Raw genomic sequence first — 24,112 nt, forward strand, 5'->3', positions numbered from 1 at the left:
TGTTGGAGAAATGGGAACGACCCCCAGGCTGGAATTCATCACTAATCACCTCATGGTGGGCTCCAGGGCCAGTGAGTTCCTGGGTCAACTGATTTGAGCTCAGCTGCTGGAGGGACACCCCTGCATCCCCTTACACACAATGGGTGTATGTAAGTGTGTCTGTGTACAGCTGGGGGGTTTTTTTGGTTTTGTTTTGCTTTTCTTCCTGGTGGATTTCTCTCCAGCCTGAGACTGCTGGGAATACATCTACTGACTGATCCTGGGCCTGTGGCACAGCAAGCCTGGCTTTACTCTGCCATATTTTCCTCTAACACATAATTAAAACAATGACTCAGCTAGAAGTGAAAGTTTTATTTAATAAATATAATTTTCATAAACCATTTTCAAAACAACTTCTACTGACCAAGCTGTACAAGGAGCAAGCACACAGCCTCGCTGTCAGAGGAGCAAAACCAACATGAGGCAGCCACAGTGTCAGAGGTCCAAAATTCTTTGTACTAATTATTGCTAGTTTCCAGTTGACAATGCCCCGTATTTGCCTAAAATTAAGGATCAACATCTTTCAAATAGTACTTCTTGCAGAGATTTTATCATTCCAGTTTTTTTTTCCCTTTGGAAAAGCAGAACTTGATCACACTTCAGTGAAAAAACAGGAGAGGAGATGATCTGTTGTTTTTGTATGCATAGGACCCGAAATCTCTCACGGGACTGCAACTAGGAATTGTAAAATCTATTCTTTGAGATATAAATAAGATACTCCTGCAGCAAAATGAGCCTCATTTTTAACCACTTTCCCCTTTCTATATACGCCCCAGAGATTATCTTCTAGCCCGTTGTCAAAACGTAAAAAGGTTGAGAACCTGCTGATGGATGAAGTAATTTCCTTTAAACCCACTCAGGAAAAATTAATCCACCCCCCAGGCCAGGCCAAGGTTTCTTTCAGACAAGTCACGCTCTGTGCCACAAACAGCAGCACATTTATTTCATCACGTTCCAGGCACAGCGTCAGCCCAGGGCCCCTCCGCTGACATCTGTGCATTTACAGCCCGGGAACCACCGCGGCCCCTCTGCAGCGATGACGGGACGGACTGAGGGCAGCACAGCCGGAGCCAGGGAGCGACGGGAACATCCCTTCAACCAGCACCGCACGGGCTCTCCACCGAGACAGTCCTGATGCCTCTGGGAGCAGGATTTAGCTGAAGGAAAAAAATCTACGGCAAGCAGAAGCCTCGCAAATACCGATGCAAATGCGCTTCTATGACGACTGATGGCAAGAGCTGATAGAGCCACGAGCATCCCGTTCTTCCCTCCTCCTGTTACAAACTGAGTCATTCCCAGAGAGCAGAACCCAGACAAAGCATGCCGCTGGAAGCAAACAACAGAAGCAAAGAACGTACAAAACAACCAACAATAAAAATGTTTGCAAAAAAACCCCCAACCCAGATCTGCAAAGAAGAGAGTCTACCTGGGAATTAATTTAGGAGTAGAATAAAGGCTAAAATTAGTCCCTAGTGAATGGTTTGCCCAGTTCTAGGAACAACTGTAAGCAGGGACATCTGTGTAACAAACAAGGCAGTGGTGAGTCCAGCGATGATGGCAAGTTATTAGGGATTCTACACCAAAAAAATGAGAATCCCAAAATAGCTCAAAAATAAATGGTTCAGAAGCACATTATGCTTGAGCACTTTAACACTGAATTTCACCAAAATCACAACTCCTTAGAAGTACAGAAGTATCAAACTATGAAAAATGATTTAGACTACAGCTTTGAGACACTTCTAACACTAGAAAATGATATTTTATTCCAATATAGAAGTTACACTGTCATAAAAAACATGTGAAAGTACTACCACAGGTTTTCAGTAAGACATTGTAGGTGCCTAATATGCATTCTACATTGCATGAGCTTTTCTCAAATCACCTTTTGCACTTGAAAACAATAAATCACTCTGAAAATATAAAGCCAAAGTTTTCAGAGTTCCTTCCTTTGCAGTTTTTGTTTCCCCTCCCCCACCTGTAACCTTAAAAGATATACAGAATACTCTTAATATTTACATTTTAGTTTGTGAAACAATTCAGAACATCTTCCCACTGAAGTCTTTTCCACTGCATCCTTTTAAAAGCTTAAGCCTGGCAACTAAAATTATGTTTTCCTAAGTAACAAAACCAAACCCTGTTTTTTCCAGAACGAGAACTGACCTGCTGGGAATGCAATCCCATGTGGGAAGGGCTGTGGAGAAGGTGCTTCTTCAGAGACACTGCATAGTAAAGCAAGCATACACCACTCTTGCTTTGAACTACAAACACCTACTACAGGCTTTTATGGATTTCAAGGCTAAGAGAGAAAAATAAGACATTTTCTCCCCGTGGCAAATCGTCCCCCACCTGTTCCTGCTCTGACTTGGGGACAAATGCCAGTGTTACACTGAATTAGCTGGATTTTGTTCTGGCTTCTACACGAAGGATTCTGCACTGTGCCCAATGCACAGTGAGTGGTTTCCTACACTTCAGCTGTCAAAGAAATACACAAAGTCTTTCTTCCTTGAACAGAAGTGTTTTTAAAAGCTTTGTGACATCAACACAAAACCCCAGTCACTTCTTCCATCCAAAGTATTTGTCACACCAAAAAATCTGGTCTAATGCAAACCATGTCTAAGTTGTGAATGAGACATTACTGACTTAGATTTACTGCAAATAGAAAAATATACCTTGGCAGACAGATGGATTCTTAAGTTCCTCCTTAATTGTTTAAATGCATGTTTCTTCGGTAACCTTACAAACACTGGGAAAAGGGAAAGTAGGGGGAAAAGGGAGGAGAGGAGATGGAAGGTTTTAAAGAAACACATAATGAATGTAAATTATTCTTCAAATATAGGACTGTGCTGCTTTTGTGCAAATATAATTAACACATTTTTGTGGTAAAAGCCAAAATACATCACCCACAGAGCTGAGCCAATGGAAATGCTTGGAGTGGGGCTGTACAAGGCCTCTGCTTCCTACTGCACAAAGTTAACCCCAGTCTGTATTTTGGTCCAGGACACACGAACCACAAGGATGGATGAGGTCACACGGTCACACACACTGACGGGACAATGCTGTGGCTGACACAGACAAACAAGTACTGCTGAAAGGTGGAACACTGTGATTTAGGTGTAAAAGATACAGCTAAACAGCAGATATCTGATTAGAGCACGTAATTCTGCATTTCCTAGGTAACCGTGGCAGTGTGAAGACTCTGAGAATGAGAAACTACTACAAATAAAATAATTTTAAACCCATGTGTAATATTATAGATATGAAATATAAAGTGATAGGAGTAGATGAAATCCAAGTGTATTTTGCTACTAGTGCATATATGGATAAGTTTTTGGGGGGGACTGGAGAGACAACAATCAGGTTATTGCATCTCTGCGCTGGATCCAGGTTTCAAGCTGTCTGCAGTGGGATGAGTCACATGTTCCTACCTGCTGCATGGAGAAGGCAAGGCTCAATTATAGTGATTCCTCATCCCCTGGACACTCGTTGTGGGGATCCAGTGTCCACATGACATTTTCAAGCTGAAGCTTGTTTTTAGGTAAGGCACATGCAAAGGATCTGATCCAAGGAAAGCGGGACCTCTTCAACACTTCCTCTCCTCATTGAACTTGGGAGAATTTCGGATGAGTGCCCCCACTGAGATGTCACCAGGAGGGTGGGATGTGCATGCCTGAATCATGGAATACAAAGGATTTGCTGTGAAATGTGCTCAGGGAACAGCACTGAGGGCAACGGCGGCAACTCACCCAGGCAGGGGGAAAGCGGCTTTGTCCGAATCCTACACTTTCCCACACCTTTACTGAAGAAGTTCTGGTAGGTGTTATTTACAGTCTGTGTTTGATTTACAGTTTATTCTATCCCGAGTTAATTTTAAATACACAGCCTTACATCTTTAACTGCCTGACAGGGAGAGTATTGAAGTTATTGATGGGACTTCAGTGTCAGAGGCTGACTTAAAACGGGATGTCCCAAAGCAGCAGCACTTTCACCAGCCTCGACCCACAAACACCACTGTGCCCAAGGCAGTGCTCTGCAGCCATCCCTGTGGCAGCACCTCCATTTCATCTCCCACATCCAAAGACAATCATTCAGGCTGAAGGAACACGTAAATGTTGCTGCTACCCAGCCCCAAGCCTGCAGACACGTTTATACTGGGACAACAGAAGCACCTGCAAGATGCACCATTCAAACCTCCAACTGTGCAATTTGCTTTTATTGGCATACTCGGGTATCAAAACATTGCCATCAAGGTCTTGGATCCTTCCGATATACGAAGATAATTAAGCATTAATTATATCTTCAAAGTACAACATGACCAAATATAAATACATGAAAAAGAACAAAACATGCAAAAATTCCCCAACTTTAAAAGATTAATAATTCAAAAAATTTATGCTAGTGAGACTTCTGCACAATCCACCAATTCTTTAAACATTTTTCCATGTTGGGATGCAGAACTGTTAAAAAACCCACACACGGCATAATAAAGGATGACTGGCTTCCGAATTATACTTTAAGAGAACAGTGAACTGTTATATCCCTTAGTATTCCAAATTATTGATTTGTCACAGTTAACAGTGTTTTTCAAAGCAATGACTAATGTATTGCCACTCGTATACCAGCATAAATATTTGAATTGCATTTAACTCTCAAAAATTACTAAACTGATTGCTCACAGAATATGGTAACCGTCCACAGAAATAAAAAAACTGATCTGCAAACTGCTAAGACAGCATCTGAAACACAGCTCAAAATTAATGTGTGTGTTTAAAGGGAAGGGTCATCATGAAAAATGCAACTTTTAAAACTTCAGTTGTGCAAATTCAAGTTGATTGAAATTGGATCACTCAAATTTGGGAGGAGAAAGATTTTATCATTGCACCACAGTGACGTCTCAAGTATTAAACTCAGGATTTCAGTCTGCTCGTACGGTAACAAAAAAGATCAAATGGTCAGAGGTAAAAGCATTCCTTACCTCCAAAAAATTATTTAGCAATTTGTAGATATAATTAGAAAAAAATACTGGAAGCAATAGCTGTGCAGATGCCAGGCCACAGACAAGGTCTGTGCTTAGGAGTCACTCTACTCTTTCCTAGGGCAGCGACGGACACTGGACTCGCCTCAGAACCTACAGGTGTGTGAGCACCACATGGCTTCCACAAGGCATTTACAAATGTCCCTGTCAACAAGTGGCTGAGTCCATTGTGGAGAGAGTCAAGATGCTTCTGTCGTTGGCATAGAAGGGATCCGAGGAACTCCATGATCTAAAGTAACAATAAAAGAAAAGTTTGGCTGACTGGGAACTTATACTCTACAGAGGTGAGGAGAAAAGTCTAGGAAAGCAAAAGATAGAAGTGCTATGAGATTAGGCAACTGTTCCTCTTTAAAAGACTGATCAATTAATTTCATGTAGGCACCTGCAATTCATTCAGACCTTTGAGAACAGATGCCAACTCATGTCTGCTGTGTAATTAACAATTTACTCACAGCTATGGATATTTTCCTCACTATGAACTAAAACAACCAGAGGTTTATATGCCCCTTTTGCCACTAAAGTTTCAATACTGTGCCCTCAGGGAGACTCTGAATGCTGCCTGTGCACACTAAGGCACCACCCGAGGCCATTCCAGCAAAGCCCTGTGGTGCACAGCTACCCCTGGAAACCCAGCACACCCATGTCCCAGTGGGAAACATCCTCACTGGCTGGAGTTGTGGGCAGGCAAAACTGATCCACAGTCATGAATCTATTTCATCCCTTTTACTGTTAAATTTTAAGACATCAAGGAAAGCTACCTAAGACGTCATAGCTTCTGACTGAGATGGGATCTCACAATGTCTTTCACTTGAGGACAAATTACTGCTTGGGAAGAAATACTGTTCTTGGCTGAACAACGTTATGAAAATTGTATGTGAAATGCTGAAAAATAGAAGGCTGGAAGGCAGGAAATCAAAACATAATGAACTTATCCTCCAAATTAGCCTCTGTCAGAAATCTGCTGTTTCTTTATAACTGTTACATGCAGTGCCTTGACACAAGTACCACTAATGGGAGATCCAACAATTCAGCAATGAATCCTACTGAACAAGAAATGTGATCCAGCATTCTTAGTATCTGAGTGACTGACAAGCTGACAGACAATTTAATGGAACAGACAGACAAAAATGCATTTTTTAACATACCACACCACACATTTTATAGCCTAACTGGTGAATGGAGCTATAGAAAATACTTCTCAAATACATTTTACAAGCAGTAAAATAAACACAAGAGAACTACACTCCTGTGGCCCACTACTCCAAGCATTTGTACAACTTTGATTCATCAAAGCTTCTATCAAAATTTGATACCATGTTGGATTTCCTGTTCAGTTCTCATATTTGACAGAATATCAGGAGTATAGAATACAACACAAGCTGCTACAGCAACATTATTTAAAGAAGTGCTCTTCATTCTACAGCACTTGCACAGACAACGTATTTATCAGCATCACTTTGTTCAACAAAAGTAATTTGCAGCTACCTCCTGGTTGAATAATTTGCTGCTTTATACAGCAAGTGCTCAGGAGACCATCCTGTTGGGGACTGCACAATTTTCTGAAGATTTAGATACAAAACACAGCAGCTCGAGCTCGTGAACAAAGCCTAAACAGTTTTACAAACACTTTAAAAAATCACCCAAGAGATTTCTTAACTGTACCTTCAGCATTTCACGACTTGTAACTGCTTCGTGTGATTCAAGCAATTAAGATGTTAAAAAATGAACAAAGACTTTCTTATATTACCAGGAAAGTGTAAGGGAAGAAAATTACTTTTAGCCTCGGTTTTAAGAGTCAATGCTGAGTAGAAGGAGCTGAAGTCATTGAAGACAGCAACTTTTCTAGTTGTACTGTACATAAATTTAAGTGAAACTAGAAGATTGTTCAGAGCAATTTCAACCAGAGGCAGCAGCAAAAACCACAGAACTTCAAGCCCTTAGTGTAGCACCAAGATAGTTTTGCATATTCATTAAACATAATCCTATTGTCTGTTCTAAGAACTCTACAATTATTTGGCTTGATGGAACTTCATCTGAAAATTACATGAGGTAAGCAGACAAGAAACCTGAGAAAAAGCAGTCTTCAAAGAGTGTTTAATATTCTGTCAAATATGAGTTATCTTCAATAAGTATTTGTAAGTTCTTAAGGAAAGAAAATTTAAGTGGAACAAAAGAGAAAATCGTAAAACATTAAATAAATCGTAAATACATTAAATAAAACACAGAATACCTACCTTATAAGACTACAGGTTACTAAGGCAATTGTTAACAAAAATCTTAATTAGATAATAAATGGAAAAGAAGTAGCATGAGAAATTCCTCATTTGGAAAGCACAGTTTTACAGAGAAGTGGAAAAAAACATCAAAAAACCAGAGCAACTGCTACCAAAATGTTGATTTTTAGACCAATTAAATGCTCACCTTGTAGATTAAAAATTCTATTAAATTGTTTATTTTACACATCATGCCCGCTTTCTATACAGCAAGTTTGAATTAAAAATGTACTTAGTCATAACAGTTCATATTTCATATGGAATGAAACATTTTGCATATTCATAACCTAGGTTTGTAGAAACACTGAATAAATTTCATAAGCAAGCCAGAAGAGAGAGACTGACTGAAACCACAGACACAGTGTTCAACACAAGAGTTCCAACAGAGATGAGCTACAGACCAGGCAATACCTAAAGGCAGAATCAGAGCTGACAAAGCTGTCAGTGGAAATTACCCACACAAGACTTGATACCCAGTGAATGATATCACAACCTTTAACAGAAAGAGACAAAGTTGTTCAAATACAAAATGAGTTTCCTTGAAAATGTGTGAAGCTCAATGTTTTCAGGTTTGCCTTTTGACCAGTGAAGGACCATGATATCATTCAGGGACTCAGAGATAACGATGTACAAAAGACTATTTTTACTTCTACCCCCAAATATTTCCATGTTTGTTCACTATCCCTCTATTTGGACATGGGGAGATGGCACATTGGGGGATTCAGTGAGAGCTCCTCTGACCATAAGAGCAGTGTTGCTCTTTAGACATATTCCATTACTCTAACGTGCTTTTATCCCACGGATGTTTGTTTCACACATGGTTTGTGAAGGAAAGATTTATTTAGCACATACTTTGGAATGGCACACATGACTTTGACAATATACCTTCTAGAACCGAAAAAACATTTAAAATTCTTAGAACCTGAAGACTCTGTTCTGTCAATTACTCTGATTTTAGAAATAGCTTATAAAAGTTATACTACAAAAATATTTCATCTTCATATCAATCAATGGCTGAAAGATTTAAAGACTCTTCTTCTAACAATGAAGTTATATTTAAGGGGGGGAGTGTGAGCCTTTTGTATATCTTCAGGAGTAATTCAAGCTCCAAGGTAAATATTTGGAGGTTGTACATCCAGAACCAAAGGGAAAGGTCTTTCGACTTCACAAACAACTCCTGATTCGTGAAGGCAAAAAAAAAAAATCATAAAAAGAAGAACAAAAACAGCAGCAAGGCTTGATTTTCTAAAGAGAAGAATGTACAAATCAAGAGAAATTACGATAGATACAACACAAGAACTTGTAGTAAAGCCAAACTAAACACTTTAACAGAAATCTTTTGAAAACTGTTTTTCCCCTCCCCATCCCAAAAGGAACCACTCAAAAAGAAACAAGAAACTAATCTTTTAGGATGAAAAGAAGTACAATAAAGAGTTGCATCTCCTACTTAGGTAAGCAAAACCTGCAGCTGATTTCTAGACATCTATTGCTGCAGGCTCATCGGGTTCCAGTTTATAGGAGAATCGTCTGCAGCAAAGGCTATTGAGAGAAATGCCACACCTGTTGACCCGGGTTGGGCTACATCTTCCCATTAGTCGTTCCAACATTCTTCTAACAGATGTGCATGCTGTTTCCCCATCTGAGAAGCAGCACATGGAGTCCAAGCAGTTGATACCTGAACCTGCCTCAGTAAGCTGGAAGGAAGGAATAAAAAACAAACAAACAAACAAACAAACAAATTAAAAAAAAATCAGTACTCACAAATTCTAGCAATGAAGATGTTATCAGAAAACACTTAGAAAAAGCAGATTTTCTTAAAGTTAGAGTGTTGAATATTTTTCAATTTTATAGGAGAACTACAATGAGGAATAATATTCCTGTGCCCCGAGGCCTATATACACTAAAATTTGATCTTTCCAAGGTTTGTTTGCAGCCTTGGTGAGCTCACGGAAATGGTTTAACACCACATCTGCCTAACGCTGGAAATGAACTGGTCAGGGACTCTCTGTGTTCCAGCTCTAACAAACCCCACAGTGGAGCACATGCAGTTTCACTGGGATTCACCTCAGTGGCCAGACAACAATTTATACAAGCTCAGCTCTGTCCTACTTTGAGGGAAATCAAGAGAAAGCTTCAGGCTGGGGCTGCAGAATACAATGCAGCAACCTGATCCTATGTAATACCTTTTCCTCAAGAAGGACTGCAACTTCCTACAATAATTTACAGATTTTCACTACCATAGATACCCTTGGCTTGGTACAGAACAAAAGCACATTCCTGATTTTACGAACATTGTTTATCCAAATGCAAACAAGGCTGATGTCAGAAAGGTTCAGTCATGTTCATGCCAACATAAAGAATAATTCAATATTAGCATAATAAACTTTCAACAGCTGATTTTTTGTAGGTGAGAAAAAAAAGCAATAGAAGGAATAAAGGGGAAAAAAAAAGGCAGTAACAGAGATGTAGGGGTTTAAGTGCCACCTACCAGTGTGCTCCTTTACAGCACTGCTGCACACCAGCCAACTGCAGCAACCTGAAATCTCCCTGAAATCTTGCATTTCTAGAGAGAAGAGCCTAAACAGTAACCTTTCCAAAAGGAAATAAAAATGTGAATGTGGAGTGTGGGGAGGCTTTTTAATTTAATTTGAAACTCTCCATGAGGGCATCCTGTCAAACAAATATTGAACACACAGACTTAAGCATCCATTATCCTGTCCTCACATCACTGAATGAAGATTCTGGGAGGAGGCATCTTAGTCTGTGACAGGACACAGTTCACTGAAGAGCTTCCTACAACTTTTCACAGCATGACTGAAGGTCACTGACTGTTGTCTGAACTCTGGTTTCCAACCCCAATTTTTTGCACAACACTCACACTTAGTGAACACCGCAACAAAAGCAAAGAACCTCAGAGTTCCCTGTGGGAACAGTTTACTGTGTGAGTGGACACACTCCTTCCCAAAACAGGCAGCCGGACACATTTACAGCTTCATAACAACAATTCCCATACAACAGAGAAGAGGCAGCAACAGAAACGAGGCATTTGGAAATCCAAGAGGAAAATCCCAACTAGTAGGACAAGGAGGGAACACACCGGTGTTTCCATGCATCTTTCCCCATGCCTGTCCCTTCCTCAGCTCTGTGCCACATTCCCAATGGTCCCTCCAGGCCCTCCCATCACTCTGCTCAATGTGATGCTCACAGGACTGTCAGTCAACAGTTGTCTGAACATACAGAAAGCTCTAAAAACTGGAACCCTGGATTCTGTGGATGCTGCACCTGGGAGGTCATGGATGAGCACAGGCAGAACACACACTAACTCACACTTATTTAGGAGGTCTTGGGGACACAAAAGGAACATTTATTATGACAATGAACTCCTGAGAGACAGGAGCAGAAGCATTGCAACCCACAGGTCTAAAAGGGGTTCTGGTTAAAACACAAACAGAACAAAACACACCTCAACAGAGCCTGAGTCCCTGAACACCCTTATTTTATGGCCATCACATCTGGTCACAACTGCACTTTCACAGAAAATCAGGAACGGCACAATTTGCAGCACTGCAGTACCAGCAAATATGACCTTCACAGCCACATCAGACTGTGTTCACAGAATTATCAGACAAGGAATTACACAGAGCAGAAGGAATTCCTGTCTGGAGGTCAGCAGACAAGCTCCCTGCTGCACATGGCAGTGATCTTCACAGCTGTGTTCACAACAGTAACTCCCAGCATTCCTACACTTAGGATTTCAAAAAGAATATTTAGTCCATCCATTATCCTGAAGCAGAACAAGTTAACACCTTCAAAGTTACTTCAAAAGGTCACATTACAGAGGTTTTAGGTAGGATGAGATGAACCAGACAATTTTTGTCCCTAGAATCTGCTGAGAGCTAGCAGTCCTACATTTTGTTCAAAGACTGTCAAAAAGAAGAACCAAGAGTAGCCCAAACTTGCTTCTAAAGAGTGAAGCCTCAGCTCTGATTTTGGAGGGCTGCTGTTTCCTTTATTCTTCACTAGTTAGATACAGAAAACTAGGACCATGCTTGAACTACAATTTATGGAACTGTTAATATCACTTTTTAAAAAAACAAACTAGCATATGTGACCTTACATAAGACTGGAAACAACAATTCCGTTTCATCAGCTTCAGAGTTCAGTGTACAGTAACACTGGGTGAGTTCCTGCCTGGTGAACACAGATTTTTATATTTATATCCACTACCTGGAAGGAAGATACACACGAATCCCTCTTCTCACTTTTCTCCCTGTGGAGGACAATTATGACCACAGTTTTATACCACAGTAAAACCTGGCATGGCAAGGCAGTAATGTTCTCTGAAAACCTAATACACACCCTTCAGAAACACAAGGCAGGAGAGACAATGCTTAAAAAAAAAAAAAAGAAGAAGAGTATAGAGAAATACAAGATATTATTAATAATTGGGCTGCAAATAAAGTATTTTCATAAGGTAAGATCCGGGATCTCAATAAACATAATACTTTATATGACAATGGCCCGTTTGATGTAATAAATCAAAAAGCAACTGAAGTGCAGAATGATTCGGCTTGATAAAGAAAAAAAATCATACCATGATGCAAATTTTCTTGTGGATGCCAAAAATATGGGTATTTTGGAATGGCTCCATGACTGTCTGTATATGAGATATGCAAATATATATACACACACATTAGGGTAGAGTGGGAGTACTACCTAGTGAACGCAAGGACTGTCGGGCAGGCTAGATGGCTCTAGCAGTTGCCTATTGTCCTCCCCTCTGTGCCTGCCTTCAGCAAAGTCACCTGCTGAGCTGACTGAACCCTTATCTTCTTCCATCTAGAAGGACAGAAAAGCAACAAATCTTATGAAGCACCACGCTGGCATTGCTTTAAAACAGTTATCATTGGCATATGAACTTTCATTTCCCAGATCTGCTCTTGAGAGAACAAGGCACATTTACAAGGTAAAGAGGCAATTTCTTCACGTTAATCCGTGGATCAAACGCGGTTTCTCAGTGCACAAATATCAGAAGTGTTTGGTCTCTTTGTGCACCATAGAGTACAAAAGGGGGAAACCCAACAAATTTGAAATCTGTTTCAAATTTTCAGATTTTGCACTTTTATTTGTTTTCCCCCTTCTAACAGAAAGGACCATTTCAGTTTGTTTGCAGGTTATTCTACGTGCCACAAGACGGACATTTCAACTCAAAGTTAATCACACTGAGATGTGCAGTTGGGACTTTGTGGAACAGGAAATGTATTTAATCCTGTACACCAAGTTAGGAGCACTGCAGCATATCTTACTGAGCCCAGGTCTTGCTGCCAACACGTCTGATGCCACATGGACATTTCAGAAAATATATGAAATGATTATTACTATTCCACGGTTAAGTTACAACTTTCTCCCTACTGTAAAGCTCACTGTCTTTAACCCTTAATATACTGTATAACAAAATCCCAAACAATTAGCTTTAAAATTTTAAAATATAAGAATATTCACATCCAACAACTTGCCTGGCACGTATGTTTTCACCACTTCTCTAATTTTTCTACTCTTTGTCTCTTTGAATTAAATAAACCTGCAAATGCCAAATTATTTCAGTATTTCAAAGTCATCAGTCAAAAGTATCTTCAGGTAAGTAATATGTGCACTTTTGTGACTGAAGACAAATACAAATGGTGCATTTTTTTCTTATTTATTCCCTCCTCCTGTGATAGATTCTCTGGATTAGCTAATGGATCAGCACATAAATATGCTAACAAAATGTACAAACCTGTAAAGGCAGAGATTACCTCTAATCAAATTTTAGCATATTAAGGTGTCCTAGTACACCTCACTAGTGCAAATATGTGCTTGCACTTGGATAGTCCTCTTGGGAATTTCATGTTCCTTACAGAAAACAGGCTGTAAAAGGAACAGAGACCTGTCTGCTCTCGACACCGTTGGGCTGGGTCAGATCTGAAAGCTGTCAGGAGGAGAATCCTATGAAACAGGAACTAGAGTTAAAAATTCAAACAAGTAATGAAGGGCTTAAAGCCAGGGCCAGGAGCCTGGAGTTCTGGAGACAGAGCAGATCTGGACAGAGATGAAGGGAAAACCAGGCAACAACAGACTCATGGGCCTGTAGATGGGGAATGAACAGGGCTTGGCTGTGACGAGGCAAATGCTACGGTCAGAGTCCCGGATATACCATTCTGCACTGACAGCCTTCTCTGTAAACAGACTCCTTTCTTGTGTTTGACATTTCCCTGTAGCTCATAACACACTGTCCAGAGGTAAAAACTCTATAAACACAATTAATCCCATCAGCAAGCAGAAGTAAAACATCTGTCCGAGCAACACTGCTCACATGTGGTTTAAGATTCTGACAGTTCTTATAAAGCAGAGAGACATGTAGACATACATGCAGACATAAAACTTTATTTACAAATAAAAAAGTGGAATGAGGTACAATGGGACCCAGTCAGTCCCCTAAGATACATATTTCACACATTCCAAGAACAGGAGAGACAGCTATGGAGGAAAGCAGTGCTCAGCCAGACTCCAGCTGAGGAAAACACCTGCACCTGAGCTCTGCTGCCTCATTTCCTTTTCATCCCAAGTTACAAAAGTGATAATAAAGTTCAGAGGCAAAAGTTTAACACACAAGACTGCAATTCTGACTCACAGGAATCACATGGACACTTAGAAGACTCCCTTCAAAACTTCTAACTCTACATCACAAATGTATTCAATACAAACTTGAACATTTTTTGCATACTGTGAAACCTATAGACATAAAAAAAATTATTATAACATCATACTTGTCTTTTAATTTGTATTCATAAAGGGATTCTCCTTTTGTATCTCAACAGAACAGTAAGCACATTGGCAGAACAAGGCGTAACTCGGTTTAACCTGGAGTTATGGTCCTTTTGGGGATTTTAATACATATTTACAAACAGAAAACTGCCAAAGTCTGTTCATCAACCCACACGCATTCTGCATCACAAAGGATGCGATTACCGGGTGGGCACGTACAAATGAGGTGTGACAGATTAGCTGCTTACAGCCACATATTCACCGAGCAGCTGTTTTGTTTCCTGCTTCTACAGTTTTTCTTGCTTTTTCTGCCCTACTGCTTCAGGAAAATAGCTGCCCTTGACACCACAGAAACTAACCTGTGGTCTTCACTCTAAATAGGCTTTATTTAGTATAGTGAAGTGAGCAGTTTCTGTCTGTTAACTGATCTTCCTTTTTTACTGTTTTAGGTAAGGATCCATAGGATTGCTTCTGAACTTTGTTCAAAGACAGAATAAAGAACTAGAGAAACTCAAATCCTTTTTGTTTCTCGTTGCACTTCACAAGTTCAGTTCCATAGTATAAGGCACTCAGTGCTTGTATTTCAGGTATTATGAGATGCTCAAGTGTAAAAATTCTGACATACAAGAGAATTGGATTTGTATAATCATTTGTTACTCATGGACAAAACAAATTTCCCATTTTTTTCAACCCATTCCCTAAGTGTAATATGAAGAAAATCACCTCAAGTTAGCAAGAATTCTCCTGGTTTTAGCCTTATAGTAACTACAGGGCTGCACTCCTAGACAGCTTTATTTTTCTTTGACTATCCAGCTGCATAACCCTTAAAATGTGTTTCGTTTTGGAAAGTTTAACAGAATCTTCTGTTACAAAACCTTTGGTGTAGATATGATGCGCCACGTAATTCACTCTAATAATTCACTGAGAAAACAGAGACTTACTGGAAATATATTTGTCCAAAGTAACATATTTAGATGACGCTGATAAACCAAGAAATTTCAAAGCTAACTTGTAAAGGCTTTTGCAGAGCAATTCCCCAACGCAGTTGCTAAGTTTACTAACGTTAAATCATTTACTAACATACAGCACTTTGCCTGTTTTAATAGTGCTGAATTAAAAACAAAACCAAACTAAACCACCCCACCACTACCTCCCTGGGTGTTTGGCAATCCAAGGTGATGTGTTTCACAGTGGGAGCACTAACAGCCAAACACAATGGCCATTTCAAGTTTTGCCTTGTAAAGATGTAGTGCACTCTCAGAGGAAATACAGAACTCTTCTCTTTTGGTTCAACAAACGGCAATTAAGTCCCAAAAATGTAGGTTGGTTGGTTCTCCTAGCACCTATTTGCACATTTTTAACAACAAAGTCATCTTAAAAAATATTTAAAAGTAATCAGATCTTTGCCTTAATTCTTGCTGTGGAATACAGAAGTAGATAATGATGGGAGTGAACAGGTTGAGACGTTGCTGATGCATATGAATGCTTAAGTCTTACAAAAGAGAATCAGCATTTGACAGCATTTCATGTATTGAAGTCGTTGCATTTGAAGAGTTTCAGAATCATGTTTTACCTACACAGACACATGTACACTTTGATCTTTTTTTGAATAATTTTCTGGGACTTTGTAGCCAAATGCCTTTAGGAATATGTATCTACACACATTGAAAACAAACAACACTCACTTTATAGCTGCACAAAACAAACACAAAAAGCCTTAACTGCACAAGGGTATGTAAGCACCCAAGCTTAAAACATTTTCCGCTCTTTCAACACAATTGAAAAGCAAATTAAATGGACAAATAACTTGCAAGAAACTGCTGCCTGAAATACATGGATTTTCCTGTCACGGCCTCATGAAGCTGAAATTATCCAGCATGCAAAAAGCACTGTTAATTTTTACCATAAAGAAATTAAAAGCATTATAACCATGCTAGAAACTATGATTATTTAACAATGGATGCACGAACAGCTAGATCTGTATTCTGAAAGTTGAGCATCATGCTAGGGATGTTTTTTCCTAAAAAGAAAAAGCATGTCCAACACATGCTACTTAGGAGAAGCATTTGGCTCAAAAAACACAGAGCAAAGCCAAGAAATAACCAAACTGAATGTTTCTGCACTACAGGTATTGCCCTCTCAACCCACTAATATTCATGCCTCTTCCCATCTCTCTCAGCACTGGTTAGTTCACCTTCAGCATGCATAAGAGTTGATGAGGAACTGTCCCTCCTACTCTACCTAATTTTGCTCAGCTGATTCCTTGCCCTGGACAATGGCTGCAGTGCGATGAACTCGTCACTTAAAGCAACTCTGTTGGAGTACATCTACAATTGGACAGAGAAGGGATGGAACATACATGTCAGTAAGTAGCAGCAGTAATTTTCTAAGAGAAAGACATAGGACAACACATTGTTATTTAAGTGGAATACACATCATATACAGAACACAAGCCTGGTACCTTTCAAGACAGCTCCTGGGATAATCACAGCCAGTTACTGTTTGGTAGGACCAATCTTAATGTACTTGTGCTTTCAATACTGAGAAAAAAGGCCTATACACTTCTACATCTGTGTTTTATTCTGCATTACTTTCTCCCCTCAGTAGTGCTGTGATTTATATTTACCCAAAGATTTATATCTTGATTCACATTTACCTTGCTGTCCACTTCCTCCTATATGATTCTGTAACAGACCTACAGTGAGAAATTGCCCATAAGCTACTTCAGGGCAACTGACCTCAGTCAAACATAAGATGGCTTTTCTTTAGGCCAGCAAAAGCCCCTTGGAACACAGCAAAATAAAAGAAAGTAACACATTCACCTTAAGTGCATTAAGGAAGGTAAAGTTAACAAAATTCATCCCTCTATAATAATCAACTCATACTTGCCTGTCACATTTTTAATATGCTTATTTCCCAAAATGAAAGGGAGAGATATAAGTTGCTGTGACAGCACAACATTTGCATTTAAAAGTTTATCAGGTGTTTCTCATATCAGTTACATTTCTCTGCTTTGTTATTAATTCCTTTGCTACATGTAACATCTGACTGATCAGACAGACTGAATGCTGATGCTATGACCTTATACTAACAAAAGGATAAAATCAGGTTCCTTATATATTAAGTAGGGTAAGGCAGATGCCTACAGCTACAGTGAATTCAGAGCAGTAACTCAGGTAAGTTGCACAACTAACATGTTCTTGGTTTCTGAAAAATTAAAATGACAGAGGCAAGTGTTTCATTTTCAGCTGAGGAACTTGTGTTTGCACAGTGCTCCTGGGAAGACTTTAGAATTTTAATGATAGCAGTCAGAAACAAATAACTGAAATAGCTGCAATTTAAAAACCAGTGACTAGTTCAATAACAATTTATCTCACCATGATAAAAATGTAGTAACTGTAAACTTTTCTTTCCCTCAATATGAAAATATACTAATTCAGTCCTGTGATTTAAAATAATTAAAAATATTCAGCTAGACACAGGATGCATCTGCACTATGAAAAACAGCATTTAAGAAAGCAATATACAAGTTTCATATTTACTCTTTTAATGACTCTTTTAATTGCTCTTTGATGACTTCCACAGAAGTCATCAGCGTTAGTCAGCACCCCTCACATTTGGGACAAAAACATTCTCCAAACCCTTTCTATCTCAAAGTTAGAGTCTCTTCCTCTGCTTTGAAACTGAGAGAAAAATATTTACTAGAAATTTTAAACACATATAATGAAGAAGCACAAATGTTGTCAAGAAGGGACAGAATGCTAAATTGATCATCTGCTCCTCTTCACTTATTTGTAGTTTCTCACTTCAAGAATAGAAAATGAAATTCAATGGAGCTGATTGTCCCATTAAAAGTCAGAGTGGGAAAATCTCAAAAGATTAAACCTTGAGAAGGGAACAAAGAGGTGTTTTCTTTTCATAAATACATTTTTAACTATGATTTCACTATCAGACACACACAGAGAAACCACTGGATGGCTGCTGAAGAATTTCTGGTCAAATCAGATTGCAGCATCAGGAATTAAGAGTTTTCAGAAAAAAAGACAGTATTTTGGTAAACATACACCCTACTGCTGACTCTGTAAAATGCAATGTAGAAAGAGAGTAAGAAAAAAACCAAACAAAGAAACCCCCAACCAACCAAACCTAATGGAGATGCACAAAGCAAAATCCCCATGGCTAGGAATCAAGCTATAGCCACAGGAAAGATGTTAGACATTCATCAAGATTTCTTTTTAAAAATAAGACGTCCTACTGTGTCCTTGACAACACAACTGCAATGGAAGTAAACTGAATCCAGAAATTCTTTAGAATTGATTCAGAAAGCAAAAGAAGTATATGGATAAAGGCAGAGAAAAAATCATGTGGCTTTTTGGATTTTAATTCAAGCACTTCAGGAACATGAGAAACCTCAACAACCACACTGATACAAAGCCAAACAGCAACAGCTGATGCACTGGAAGGAAGGAAAGGGAAGTGTTTGATAAATATTGCCACTAGTTTTTCAAGAAGAAAAGACAGGTAAGTATCATTACCTACCGCATTTTTCCTAAATCAAGACCCTTTAATCCAAGAAGTGCAATAGTGTGCAATCCAGAGTCTTATCAGGCCTAACTCAAGAGTCTTCTGAAAGCTAGTGGTTACTTACCTTGACTTTTAGCTACTAAATTCCAAGACAGAAAAAAAGCAGCTAATATTCCAGTTTTGAAAAGGGAATAATGGGATATTCTGGACAGCAATAGGCTTGTCAGGATGATGTTGATCTGAGGCAAAGTAAGAGAATGTCTCACATGGATTTTTTTTTAAACACACAAATTAGAAGGGTAATATAATTGAAGTAAATCAACATGCACTTACATCAAAGTAATTACAAGGTTAGATGCTAAAGATAACAGCACTGATGTAATGCAGTCGGGCTTCCGCATGGCACAGAGCTCAGAGTAATTTGGATTAAGCAACTAGGACACCACAAAATCAATCTGGCACACAGATGGACTAAAACCTGCTGAGAGGTTTCAGACCATAGCTGTGTATGGAATATCTTTGTCAACCAGGTTCTTCATTCACTGTCACTGTTTTTTGGCCCTGTGCTGTTTGACCTCTCATCAACGACCTGAAAGAAACCAACACCAGCACTTGCAGATGAGTAGAAGATGCAGAAGACAACAGGTTATTGATGTATATTATTCTGTAAACTGAATACAGCTGGGGGATTCATTATTTCCATCCTTGGCACTGATGTCTGTTGTGCTGGAATATGCTGTCCACTGGTGAAATCCAAAAATCAGGATGAGGTTGAGAATGTTGAAGATTACAGGACAAACACAAGAATCATGAAAAGACTGTAAAACAACCTTTTTGACAAAAGATGCAAGTCCAGTCTACCTATTAAGTGTGAAAATGAACAAACCTAACTGATCACAAACTAACCTTGATCACAAACCTAACTGTGAATAAACAAAACACTGTAACAGAAGACTTCTCAGTTTAGCAGAAAAAGTCTAAAAAGATGAGACGCTGGAAACTGAAACCAGAGAGAGAGTTACTATGAGAACAATGGGTCAGGATGACTTCTCTATTACTGTCACTAAAAAGAAGACAAAACTCAGAGATGAGATATTTACCTAAGAGACAGCCTAATTTCAACAGAATGATTTAAAGGATTCTTTGTAGCCTGTGTCAGGCAAAAGAGAGATTCTATTATCACAGCACATCTCTGGCAAAAAGAGAGATTCTATTATCACAGCACATCTCTAGACCTCGTCCATGAACCTGTGGAACTGCCACATGGGTAATTAGCTTTAATTACAGGATCAACAATCAAATGCACAGCATATGATAGGATCAAGATTTAAGAAATACTAATTAAAAAATCCTACTAAAGTAATTTTTAAAATTATTGTTTCCATCACATTTTAAGAACTATTCCATGCCAATTACAGTTGCAGCTTCTAATACCTAGACAAAAATAAGAATAAGTTACCATCTTTAACACAGGACAAATATGTGCAGTATGATCCTCTCATACAGCTGCAAGTTCAGATGTAAATGACTGAGTGACCTCTTCATATATAATTCTGTTCTTATTATTATCAAATACTTAAACATGAACATTACTGCCTTGTAAAATGGTGTCCTCACTTTTGTAATTTTAAATTAACAACTGTATTCTGAAATGAGAACACTTCTATGCATTAAAGACGACAGCAATGTAAGAGGATAACTATTGGTCAAGTTGGATACAAAAGCATAGTATTACCTGAGCTTTTTCAGTACTTGTTGGTTGCAGATGTCTGTACAGCACTTTCTTCACAACATCAATAAACAAACAAGCAACTACTATGAGGATTATGGCAAACCAAGCAGAACCACTTGACAACAGTTGAACAAATACAAAGTACATGTCCTGGGTATGTAAAAATGGCCTGAAAAGTTAAAAGAAGTGGCAATTACTAAAAGGAACTTCTAGAAACAAAAGTACAGCACAGGCTGTCTCAAGTGTATCTATTTCCCATCAAGCACTGAGTCTCTCAGGATGCAGAGTCACAACTGATGATGTCCATGTACAAGTCCAGCAACATGTTGGACCTGACCTGCAAAGGGAGGGTACTTAACTTTGGAGGGAAAGGTTCTGATTTAGTTTTAAATTGTGTTGCAGGAAATAAACCATCATCCTGTCCCCCCAAGACCCCCAAAATACAAAGCAAAATACCCCCTTTACTGATTCAAATCCAGCATCTTTATTTCTGTTGGAAATATTTACCTATTACATAGCACCTTTGGGAACCTATCTAGTTCTTATGAGCAAAAATGCCTTCATAGTCACAGGCTGACAGAGACAAGCCCTGTCTGTCCTTGAGCACAGGACAGTGTAGCAGCATTGCTCAAATTTTTAAAAGGATCACCAAAAGAAAGTGGCTGCTCTAGGTTTAATTTTATTTTTTTTTAAAAAACTTGTCATAAAATTCAGAGCACGATGGTACAAGATAATCCTACAGTATTTTTTCATAGTTTGATTGATCTTATGTGCTATAGAAAGGGGGAAAAAAAGAATCACTCACCAGATAATTCCCCCATAAAACAAGGAGAATATGAAATAAAATACAATGGATCCCCAAGTAACAAAATGGTTTATCCATGTCCAGAAGTGAGTTTCTAGTGCCATCTAAAACAGAGATAATGTCAGTGAGCTTCCTTTTTTCAACAACTTCACAGAAAATTATAAATACCAGTCTGAACATACTTATGAACTTCCAGGCCAAACACTAAACATAGTTGTGACACACGAAAACTAGAGAAACATTTTAACCACCACTGAAACTAAATGTAAAAGTCACTTATCTGGAACCCCCAAGAATCAATCACTTCTGTATAACTTTGGATCAATTTTAAATTATTGCTTTATTACATATTTGCCTATATTCCCAAACACAGAGAGTAGTCTGTGCAATATCATACCTTCATTGTGACAGTTATAACCATAACGGTGAAGACCAAAGTACCAAATGTCCAGTTTCCAAACATCTAAGAAAAGGGCAAGGAAAAATCATGGAAGATAAAAAAAATCAATTAAGAGCGTTCACAGTAAGTTAGGATTCTTCTCAAGTCAACTACACTAAAGAAATTAGTCTGTGGACATAAGCTTGTGACAAGTAATCATCATGAAAAAGCAAGGAGGATACAACACAAACTACCAGGAAAATAATACAGCTTATGATAAGAGCAAAATTAACAACCCAGAAGTCATCTTTCTTATTGGTTCAAAATAAATCACCACAAAGGCTACATGAAATATGAAAAAAGTTCAAAATAGTAATATGAAATGATAGGAAGATGAAGATATCAATTTGATCAGTTTTGATAAGCATCCAATAGAAAGGAAATACTGGGTGGAAGGTATTCACTTTCACGTAAGTGCAAAACACTTTTGAGTTTAAACATTTTCAGATAATTTCCAACATGCAGCATCACCTGAAGGATCACTTTTTAACCCAAGCACAATTTTACAATTCAAAAATAATGGTGCCATTGCATTTTACAAAGAAAATTCTAAGGAAAAGACACTTTGTTTCAAGGCTAATAAACCCAAAAATCAGCTTCCATTCTGACACATTTAATCTGTCACTTTTGTATTCTCTTGTGCATGAAAATTAAACTATCAAAACTCTGAACAAGGTCTACAACAATAAAATCTCAGCTCTGACAACCAAGCAGGGATGCTTAGGTTGTACCTATCTACACACATGCTGCTCACACAGAGCTGCCATTCTACAACAGGTCCAACTGCTCTGCTCCTGGAAGCAGGCTGGGTGCTGAAACGGGAAATGTTGCTATTTTGCAGCTATTTTTGCCACTGACAAACTGAACAATGACCAAATCCTCAACTTTGTATTTCCTGGTAGCAGACTAAGCAAGCAAGGAGGAAGGTACCACATGCAGACAGGCAGAGTCATCCTAGAGTTGATGTGTCAGTACGGCACAGAGGCACAGAACTGGGATTCACACAGTTGTAGTCCTTGTTACAGAGCTCTGACAGAAAAATCCCAACAGCCTGATGACAGATCTCACAACTGCTTTTCTCGTCTATACACTAAGTACAAAACTGAGGCAGCCACGAGTCTGGATTTACTGATAATTTTTAAGATCTTTGTTACAACACGTCTTCTGAAGCCTTCGATTTACTCGTCACAACGTGCTGGTTGTTGTTAACTGCTGCAATAGTAACCTCAAAAGTGAAATTAAACTGCTCCTGAGTGACCTGTGAAAGAAAGTGTCTTTGCTAACACTGTTCTCAATGGTCACAGAGTTAGAACACAAAACACAAACAGGTTCTTGCCACCATTTTATTTTTGAACACATTTACACTGCGGATGCTGCATCCTTTAATCCTATGACGTAACAGATACAAAATATTGTATCTCCTCCTCTTCTAAACTCTTACCATTTGCCTGTTAGGTTTCAATATCTGACGACATGCACAGCATGAAAAAGGGGGGAGAAAAAAGAACTAAAAGATCAAGTAGTTGCACAATGGGTTGAGGTAAGCCTAACAAACACCAGGATTAACAAATTATTTACAGTCTCCTCTATTCTGCTGTGCTCCAAACTGCGAACCTGGAATGGAAATGTGAGGCCTTGCACTAAACATTACCCTGTATCACAGATTTGCACAGCTGACCACTTCTTGAGGACTTCTTACTCCAGCAGCACGCTACGTTCTCTTGCCCTTAATTTTGGCTTTTTCAGTCACACGTTAAATTTGCAAGAAACTTTAAACACTGCAGATATTTTACTGCAACACACAGCTCTACCAGTTCCAGTAACCATCTTCTAGCAAACACAGAAGGCAGAGTAAAAAAAAATCCACAGTTTTAGAATTTATCTGAAGTCATATCACATGAGAAGCCAAAGGGCATCTGTCAATTAGTTGTTACTAAATACAACGGAGGAAGTCTGTTCCTGCCTTGTGGACATTTACTAAGCAATTCTGAAGTGAGGTGCTTTGACAAGTTAAGATGGATGCACCAAAACACACTGATTCATAGTCTAAAATTACCTCATTAGAAGAGTTCTGAAGGACCTTTACCAATTCACAAGAATTTCAAATCACACAGCTTGTAACAAATGGCAAGAGATGACACACTCTTACTTCAGCTGGAAGAGACATTTTAGTCTCAGCACAACTATTTTAATGTTCTTATCAAACACCTCAAATGGAATAGGTGCTCCAGCTGCACCACTCCACTGCTCCTCTCTCTGCAGGGATGCTCAGAACCACCAGCTTTCTGATTTTAGTTCTCAAGACAACTCTGTCTACTGTCTGTAGATCACTACATTTTTAACTAAACTTCCTGAGCTCCCTGTCACCAGGTGACCACTGTGAATTCAGCATGATGCTATTTCTGTACCTTGTGCCATAATCTGCAACTCTGCCAAGCACTACATGAGAATCAGCAAGTGCTCC

General features: G+C 38.9%; 1 protein-coding gene across 9 annotated transcripts in view; it reads right to left on the reverse strand.

Annotated features, from left to right (window-relative positions):
• Positions 1-331: 331 nt before the first annotated feature.
• ATP11B (ATPase phospholipid transporting 11B (putative)) overlaps positions 332-24,112 on the reverse strand; it is a 65,347-nt gene continuing 41,566 nt past the window's right edge. The window contains exons 26-31 of one of the 9 annotated variants that reach the window (XM_027685393.1): positions 21,607-21,672; positions 21,210-21,313; positions 20,408-20,573; positions 16,390-16,475; positions 8,905-9,038; positions 332-2,782 (exon numbers count right to left, since the gene is read on the reverse strand). In XM_027685393.1, the coding sequence (XP_027541194.1) occupies positions 8,936-9,038; positions 16,390-16,475; positions 20,408-20,573; positions 21,210-21,313; positions 21,607-21,672 (525 nt within the window). In that variant the 3' untranslated portion in view covers positions 332-2,782; positions 8,905-8,935. Of the gene's footprint in view, positions 2,783-4,230; positions 5,301-7,496; positions 9,039-12,060; positions 12,184-16,389; positions 16,476-20,407; positions 20,574-21,209; positions 21,314-21,606; positions 21,673-24,112 lie in introns of those variants that run through there. The other 8 variants (XM_027685397.1, XM_027685392.1, XM_027685394.1 and 5 more) reach the window with 8 other exon arrangements.

The sequence above is a fragment of the Neopelma chrysocephalum genome, unplaced genomic scaffold (assembly GCF_003984885.1).
Source record: "Neopelma chrysocephalum unplaced genomic scaffold, ASM398488v2 Primary Assembly neopelma1_69, whole genome shotgun sequence".
In the NCBI taxonomy this organism is placed as follows: Eukaryota; Metazoa; Chordata; class Aves; order Passeriformes; family Pipridae; genus Neopelma; species Neopelma chrysocephalum.